Source organism: Opisthorchis viverrini (genome assembly GCF_000715545.1).
Source record: "Opisthorchis viverrini unplaced genomic scaffold opera_v5_3, whole genome shotgun sequence".
Taxonomy (NCBI): Eukaryota; Metazoa; Platyhelminthes; class Trematoda; order Opisthorchiida; family Opisthorchiidae; genus Opisthorchis; species Opisthorchis viverrini.
In genome coordinates, this window is record NW_008751659.1 from 4,331,373 (window position 1) to 4,340,282 (window position 8,910).

General features: G+C 42.1%; 2 protein-coding genes across 2 annotated transcripts in view; both read left to right on the top strand.

The window, feature by feature from the left end:
- T265_00368 (hypothetical protein) overlaps window positions 1-2,044 on the top strand; it is a gene marked incomplete at both ends in the record, with an annotated part of 20,737 nt that extends 18,693 nt beyond the window's left edge. The window contains one exon of the mRNA XM_009164113.1: window positions 1,455-2,044. Within this exon, the coding sequence (XP_009162377.1) occupies window positions 1,455-1,655 (201 nt within the window). The remainder of the gene's footprint in view (window positions 1-1,454) is intronic.
- A 4,184-nt stretch (window positions 2,045-6,228) lies between these two features.
- Window positions 6,229-8,640, top strand: T265_00370 (hypothetical protein; the record flags this gene model as incomplete). The annotated part of the gene is made up of 5 exons (XM_009164115.1): window positions 6,229-6,304; window positions 6,341-6,513; window positions 6,556-6,679; window positions 6,730-6,785; window positions 8,357-8,640. 5 exons carry the CDS (start codon window positions 6,229-6,231, stop codon window positions 8,516-8,518), a joined length of 591 nt encoding a protein of 196 aa, XP_009162379.1.
- Between the last annotated feature and the right edge of the window lie 270 nt (window positions 8,641-8,910).

Below are 8,910 nucleotides of genomic sequence, written 5' to 3' on the forward strand. Positions count from 1 at the left end.
GTTTTTTTTTGCTTGGGTGTTTTTTTTGTGGGGGGGGGGGGGGGGTGAAGCGCTCTTGGTTGAAAAGCTAGGCTTGTAACTTACGGTATCGTATGTGGCAAATGACTTGCTTCATTGCACATTCGTATTCTGGTTGGCCGCACGGTTAATTCTCCATACCTGATTGGATTATAAAAGATGGAAACAATGAGACTTCTATACAGTGACCCGATAATTCTAGTCGACTAACTGAACCGAACATCATGAAATACGTTTCTGATTTTCAGGTAGCAAGAATCGGTAGAAATTTATCTCCACGTCACCTTCGCAGTAAACCTAAAGTGGAAGAATGCGCTTGAATATTATATCACCATCTATGTTCATTCCTTCAGAGTGTCATCCTTCTAAAACAACCCTTTTCAAATGACCTCTTTATATGTTGCATTATAGGAGTTTTTCTATAAAACGTGCGTCTAGGCTAAGCGCAGTTCTAGTTTTTCTCCGTCAACTAAGCAGAAGCCGACTGCCATAATCATTTAATGATAGACACTCGTATTTCTTGCCGGTTCTGTGTGAACATCAGAACGTGGAGGTGTTTAGAGGCTTGCTATGGACCACACGCGAGCTCCATCCGAGCAGTATCGGCCAATCAGACAAGCATTTCAGTTCGGCGTACGATTGCGGATATCGATGTCAGCCTAGCTCAGATGGGATTTTGACCAATAGACTGGCTTTTTTTGGCCTTGTGTCAACATTTTACCTGCCTGTTGTGGATCTCATGATAAGCGTATGCTAGAACGATGCCACACCTGTTGACATAGAGGCTACCCGTTCACATCGTTTTAAGGCCGATGGTACTCCGAATTCCGTTCATCGTATGTTGTAGTTTAGTCTCTCAACTTGTCTCTTTTTTGACAGCTGTTTCATAGGCCGCTCACCAAAATAAAATTCCATTGACTGGCGTAACTCTGTGCCATAATTTGTCGGACGAGACCAGGTTCCATTCTTCAGATTTTTTTGAATAAAGGAACAACAGGTTTTAACGCGAAACATGTTCCACTTGTCACGAAAGAAAGAAAGCGTTCAGCTGTAGCACCCTTTCGATGCCTAGCTGCCATGCCACTCGAAGGAAGCACGAGGGCTGGGATATTGCCAGGTTGCCCAAGCCTAGACAGGGGAAGTCGAGTGGCGGAGGTCGGATTCGAACCGCGGACCTTCCGGTCAGTAAATTCGCGCTCTTACCACTTGGGCCATCTCGCCCCACTTGTCACGAGCAATTCTCTAGATATCCCGTGCTATTGTAACCTGTACATACTCTGAAAACGACATCTGGTACTATCTTAATCGAAATCTACGCATAAACAATTTGTCTTTACTTACCAGAAGGCTTCATTTATCAGGTTTTCTTTTTTGTTGCTGTGGGCACTCTAGCTTTTATGCTAATCTCTCTACCCCCCATCCATCCATCCATCCAGTTCCAAAGTCACCAGATTTTCCACGTGTTTGTCGTTGTCGCCGCCTTCGTTCATCATCACGGACTGGCAAAACTGGCTGACTATCGTCTGACAATCGGTGACTGTCAACCCACACCCGGCGACTTGCAGGGTATTCCAGCATCCCAGTGGCAGTCCGTTCATATAGAGTTCCTGAAACCTTTTATTCGTCCCTCATCATGATGCGCAATAGCTGATGGTTTTTCTCTACTTTGTCGCTTTGCACAATGATTTGCATTTCCTTTTATCGAGTGCTTTCAATCCAGATCTGATGACCTTACTCACACTAGCACTGATCTTCCTGGTTCCCACTTTTTCGCCAACGGATTTTGTTCATTTGTGTAACTTTGTTCGAAATGAAGTCAACTGTTGGGTAGCATCTGTCACAGGGAGTTACTGTGTTGCACACGTCACTTTAACAGTTGATACATTTTATTCACCTTTGTCGTTTTTTTCGACTGTATTCTGTTCTGGTGCATCTCGGTTCGGATTCTGATCTGTTGGTTACTCAGTTGGCTCCAGGATTGCTTGTGTGGTTTTTGTGTGCTGTATGCACGGTATAATTATGGTCGGATAGGATGGATTAGTCCAGTGTTCCCGTCAATATTCTATGTGACTTCCGGGAAACATTCCGGACTAAGCTGAGCTTGTCTGGATGTTACCAATGCTGTCGATCCCTGACTGGATTGCTTGTTGTCGTACTATGATCTCAGGTGGTAACAGCAATATGATTCTGTAGACTACCAGGAATCGTTACCAACTTTCGTCTACACTGAACCTCGACAGAGCTTTACTCTGGATCTTCAATTTCACGCCTACGTCTTTCTATTTTCCACATGTCACTGTATTCGTAAAGCAAGAAGATAATGGTTAATGGAGAGAGTCTTTGAAATCAGCCGTTCAAAGCTAAGTGAATCTACGCTGAATGGAATGGCCTGATTCCGACTATGTCGTAAGCATTCCCACATTTCATTACTCACATACATCGAAAGGTTTGGGGTGACCACTGAAACAATCCAACCCGCCAACCATGTTGTCTTGTTAACTAGACGAGACGTTCTGTTGTTGATCTCTATAGGGTCAACTGTGGCGAAAGGTTTTTGCTCACATTTCCCCGGGAAACACTACCTGCTAGTAATAGTGGAACACCAATAGATGTTTTAAGGATTACAGTGTACGTACCTTCGTCGGCCAAACTGAGTTTCGGACTCGGTTTACTCTAGTCAGCTCGTCCGCTTGTTTGACTATACGCCGCGGAACAAATCAACAACAACCATGTCTCATACGACAAGAGTGGTCACTCACTGACTGGCTTCGTTTCGATAAGAGGCCATATTTGCCAGGTCGACGCATTGCTACGCCACTAAAAGCTAGTGGCTGATATTGAGGCTTTTGCAACAAACTCGCCAAGCTCGGAAACAATTCACCCGTCAACTGTACGTAGCCATTTCCTGTTCACCGTTAGTTTTGTACCATACGTCCTCGGTTTGTTCGCTTTTCTACTCTTCAGCACTGCTCCCGAAAGCATGACTAGCAACCCTAAACGTGTGTCTGCGAGTCTGGCTTGAGAGTCAGTGGCGGTTTCTTTTCAGTGCTATTTTATGTTTATTTATGTTTATGCAGAATTGTGGCTTTGACTAGACAGTCAGTAATGTCTGAACCTCCGAAAACGCAGATTATCATGCGGTTTTCTAACTAGTAGTTCATGTTGGTATGGTAATATTGTTACTGTAATGTGACGCAGTGGTGCACGTCAGGGTTAGTTTCGTGTAGGNTAACTAGTAGTTCATGTTGGTATGGTAATATTGTTACTGTAATGTGACGCAGTGGTGCACGTCAGGGTTAGTTTCGGGTAGGGTAGCGACGCACCGGGCGTAACAACAAGACGATTTTTACGGTTTTAAATCGCTTGACTTCCCTTACAAACAAGGTGATAACTTAAATCCAGGAACGTCACTAACTGCGTGATATGGCCGTATCTGTCACTCACTACTTAGTGGGGTTCCATACGGAGAGACGGCTATTGCCAACACAACAATTTACTGATCATGGTTTCCTTGCCTGTTTCTGGGTCATACACTGAACACGGATAGTTTGCCTCCAGTTTGCGAGTGGGACCGCACTCAGAGCTTCTCGAGGAACTTCCTAACACTCCCTCTCTCCGTTTTTGGGTAAGCTTGCTTCACTACCACTGCGTACAGTCCAGAATCCATGTTTTGTGGCCCAATTACGAGGGCTGTGCACATTAATCCGCTAAACAGTTGTCGCTTTGCGACCGTAAAATAACACAGCTCAGCTGCATGTGTCGTTCGTGCCAAAACATTCTTTGGTCAGCAGTGAACCAGACGTGTTACTTTCCGGTTGTCTTTACTGTGTATGTTGACTTTAAACAGGCATGGACTTGGGCATCCATGTTACGCATTTTTGGCGAGCGAATCAGTCGGTACTCTTACCGATAAAAGGTGTCCGTCTTGGCTTCGTATCTGCGTCCTTTCAACCATATGCTGACACCATTTGCTTTGTCCAGCATCAGTGTTCCTACTTGAACCCATGGGACGAATACCGCTTGTACAGTTCGGTTCTAGGTCTTCGTACAACTCCGCGCTACTCAGCATGAACCATTATATCAAGACCACTCACCACCCATGAATTGACCTGGACAATACTCCCCACGGGGAAACCTTCACTATACCAAGTCTAGTCGACAGGACCCTTTCTCGTAGAGTGGAGGGCGAATAAGATTTTCATGCATCTGGTACATGTTTAACAAAAATCTCATCTGAAAGGTATGTTAGAACTTTTCACAGTGGCCGGCGTGAAATCCCATATGTTCACTGGCATTTTCACCTGTACTTATGGCATCGGCAGTGCTGATTCCTCCGAACCAGCGGCAGCCAGTGGTTATTTTTCCTATTTGTTCTAACTACTCATTAGTAGCGTGATTGGTACCTTTAAACTCCGTTTTGCCTCCCTGTTCGTTTTTCTGGGTTTTGCCCTCATTTAAAGTTTCCTTACCCTATCCGCCTGTCCGTCTTCGCTTGAAATTTCGCGTCAAACCCACCTGTTTTTGAGTGACTGATCTGACGGAAAAGGAGGTCGCCGGGTGGTCGAACTGGGATCTCGCGTGGCAGACGGTCGCTATATCCACTGCGGCAGTTCGACCCCCTGGCAGCCCTATTTTTGTAATACCTTTGTATTACATGTTACCTGAACGCGTATCCCAATTAGACACTTAACACGTCGCTATTTTGTCGCACTGTCAGCTGATGAGGTATACTTACTTTGTGCTTAATTCACCCGATACCCGTTTTCTTGATAGTTCCCGTTTCTTTTTGATTCCGAAATACCTCCTGAATGTAGCGACTGTCTTTTGCGCCGTTATCCACACCTATAGCCTGTCCACACTGTCTGACTGCCAGCATCTGTACGTTTGTACATTACTTGGCACTCACTCTTTGTTACTTCCAGAAAGCTCTGCTGTCTCACTGCCCCCTTTTGCCCCCACTGATTGCGCTACTGTTTATTAACTTATTTCTTCATAGAACCAATTCTCAGAAAACATATACTGTTCTCATCTGTTTGTTCCTACTGCCTAGTGAGTGCCAACTGTTGATAGTCCGGTATCTCCAATCGTCCTATAACATTCTTAGCCGCCAGAATGCTACAGGCGGGCTGTGGCGTCCGCCCGGTCACCTAAGCCATTACGCACGAGCAATTTTTGAGCTGTGTAGCTAGACTAAGGTAAGAATTACTGGTGGAGATAATTGTTTGGGAGGGACGTGCTTCGTAGAAATTAACTTGTCTTACTTTATGCGTTTGGTGGAAACAGTGACAAATTATGCTTAAAGTGGTACCACATCGTCGGAAAAGAACGTGATATGTTGGGTGTTGCCTCAACTGAAACAGGATGCGTCCTTTTGACGGCAGATTTGACTTAAGAATATCCTAAACAGGAGATTCAGCCGTGCTGTCGGGTTATTATTATCTTACTTTGCAAGTGAATGTTCAACTCCAACTACTGGAGCAAGTCATCCTCTCGCGAAGAGGGGGAACAATTGCATTAGTCAGTGTGTAAGTAGCTTGAGAAACATTATGTTATCAAGTTTTGCTGCCTTGATTTCGCATTGCAATCTTGTGCTGCGTTCCAACGAATATTCCCAAACTCATCTTCTGCGCCAGACTATTATTCAAACCAAATCTTGCTCAGTGACAAGGCACAACCATTGTGATGCTTCCTGTTTGGGGGTGAGAAAAAGCCATTTCCGGACCCCGGAGCGTTCTGGTCGGGAGAAAGAAGATTGGAGACGTTCTATCTCTCGGGGTCTTTACTGTTGTAAAACAGTACTGTGGTTGGGTTCATCCTCGACAGTTCTGGAGTTTGCAGGAGCGAGGATTGCTGCATGGAACAACTTATTTAGTATGAAGCTGTTTCCTGTTTCTCAGCCTTATTTTCTTGATTCTTCCTGACATAAAGCTGACCTAAAGATTGGCGCATCAGATTTACGAGCTTTGAAGGCCTGGAGACGTGGCGGTGATCGGGTAGAGTCTGCTCCTGGGTTGAGCTTCTTGCGTATATATTCCCCACTTCGTTATAAATAACTAGTCATTCTCCCGTAATTTGTTTGAACCTTATCACTTCGGTACATCATTTGTGTCTGCTTTCTTTTCAAGGCTGTTTCACCGAATGAACTCTGTACTTCAGACCGAATAAACAGTAGCATCTATTCAGTGGTTCCTAAAGACGTCGTCCTGGTACATGGCTATTAGCACTGAAGAGCGTTTATCCTCAGAACTGACCGGCCTCAGGCTCGTCGAACAACCAAACGAATCAGGTAACGTGACCGTCTAATTTTTATTCCTTTCCACAGTTTTCAACTCTATTCTTCATATCGATCATGAAAACAATATTCATTTTCGTCAGTATCGAAGTGAAGAGGACCTGCGACAGATAATGCCTCTAATTTCCAAGGATCTTTCCGAGCCCTACTCGATCTACACCTATCGGTATTTCATTTACAATTGGCCAAAATTATGCATATTGGTCAGTTCATATCCCAGCTTAAAACCAATCAGTCGATTGTAGGCGTTCCATGACGAAGAGTGCGTAGGAACCGTTGTTTGCAAGTTAGAGTGCTACACAAACAACGTGCTTCGTGGTTATATCGCTATGTTGGCTGTTAAGGATGGCTTTCGAAGAAAGGGCATTGGTAGGTCTTTAACTTTCATCGCAATCTTTTCTACGTTTACACTATTTCAGGATCTCGTCTCGTTCAGCTCGCTATTGATCTTATGATTGCGGACAGGTGCGATGAGGTAAGTACACGGGGCTATTGTCGTAATTTTCAATTGTCGGGTCCGACCTCTGATTGTGTCTGTATACTGACTGAACTGGTGTCATTCGACCATACCGTTGTAAAGGGCACACTTCATACCTAGAGTACTTTTCATCATACCGATATAGGTGTCCTTAACTTCGAACTGCTATTGATGAGCACGCCGCTAGCTCAAATTGTGCACATAACCTTTGGTTGATTTTCTAAACAAACAACGCAGTTGGGCCGCAACACAGTCAGACATTTTGTGCATATCTGTAAGGCTGTGATCTTCTTCAATCACAGGATTCCTGCACTACTACACAACACACCATCAGATTGCCTTGAGTCTACGTGGCTGACCCAAATGGATGTTACACTTTCCTGGAATTCACCTTTTTTGTTGAAGTCCTCTAAAGGCGTTGTGTGTAGTAAAGGGAATATGACTATTTGGCACTAAATCTATTTGCTAAGGTTGCAGTTAGTTTATACTCAGAATTCCTATGGCGACAGTCTTTAGCATCCTACGTTTTTTAGAGAAGGTACGTGTTCGACACCATTGTGCAGATGGTTCTCACACTGATGTTCTCATCCATATTAGCGGAAGAAATTTTTTGGAGGGGGGATAGGAGAGATAATAGGGTGGTATTTATTGGCGGGCATACTCTCTAATGACAGTACGTTGATTCGCACTTTTTGGTTGTTGAACAGAACAGATATTTTCTCCATACTTTGATACGTAGCCTAGACAAGACCGTTGTCCACGGCTTTGCTGTACTTTAACAGGCATTCCAAACTTCCGGAAGATGTTTACATGATAAAGTGGAGGATAGTGTTCCTTGTTCTTGATCGTAGTTATCTAAAGTTGGCTCTCTTTGGTGGGCCGCTTACAAATAAGTTCAAGGGCTCCTGGCGAACGAGATGCGCCCGAAGTTAGCCATAACTTCAACCGGAAAGCGTCCACGCCATTCAAATAGTACCGTAAAAGCCGTTTGTCTCGGCAAAATCCCAGCCGTTCGTACAAGGCAATGGCTGACTTATTCGTAATTTCTGTTTCCAGAGTAACCTGAAGGAGAGTTTCAGTGCAATCATGTAAATCAAGTATATATATATATATATATATATATATATATATATATATATATATATATATATATATATATATATATATATATATATATATATATATATATATATATATATATATATATATATATATATATATATATATATATATATATATATATATATATATATATATATATATATATATATATATATATATATATATATATATATATATATATATATATATATATATATATATATATATATATATATATATATATATATATATATATATATATATATATATATATATATATATATATATATATATATATATATATATATATATATATATATATATATATATATATATATATATATATATATATATATATATATATATATATATATATATATATATATATATATATATATATATATATATATATATATATATATATATATATACTTGATTTACATGATTGCACTGAAACTCTCCTTCAGGTTACTCTGGAAACAGAAATTACGAATAAGTCAGCCATTGCCTTGTACGAACGGCTGGGATTTTGCCGAGACAAACGGCTTTTACGGTACTATTTGAATGGCGTGGACGCTTTCCGGTTGAAGTTATGGCTAACTTCGGGCGCATCTCGTTCGCCAGGTTAATCGTGGGTCGATCAGAAGAAAGTGTAATCAAGCTCGGTTACGTTCTTCCGATCGATATATTATATTCATGTGACGGTTTCGCTGTGATATTTGAAATAATAAAAGCGATACTTCCAATCCATTCTACTTGACTATCTTATCTTAGCTCGTTAATTTTTATATCTGATCGGTTTTAATCTGTTTCAACGTGCAAATCGAGCTTTGATCCTTAGTGGAGTGTTCCAGACGTCTGCCGTCTACGTATGCACACTCAAGGCAATATGTTGTGTATGGTGATCCATGTGGCCATTTGAACTCCTTCCTCATTAACAACCACCTGTTTACCACTGTTGGCAAATGTCCGTTCGGAAAAGCAAGTTCCTTCCATATATTTAAAGAACGTAGTTCATCCC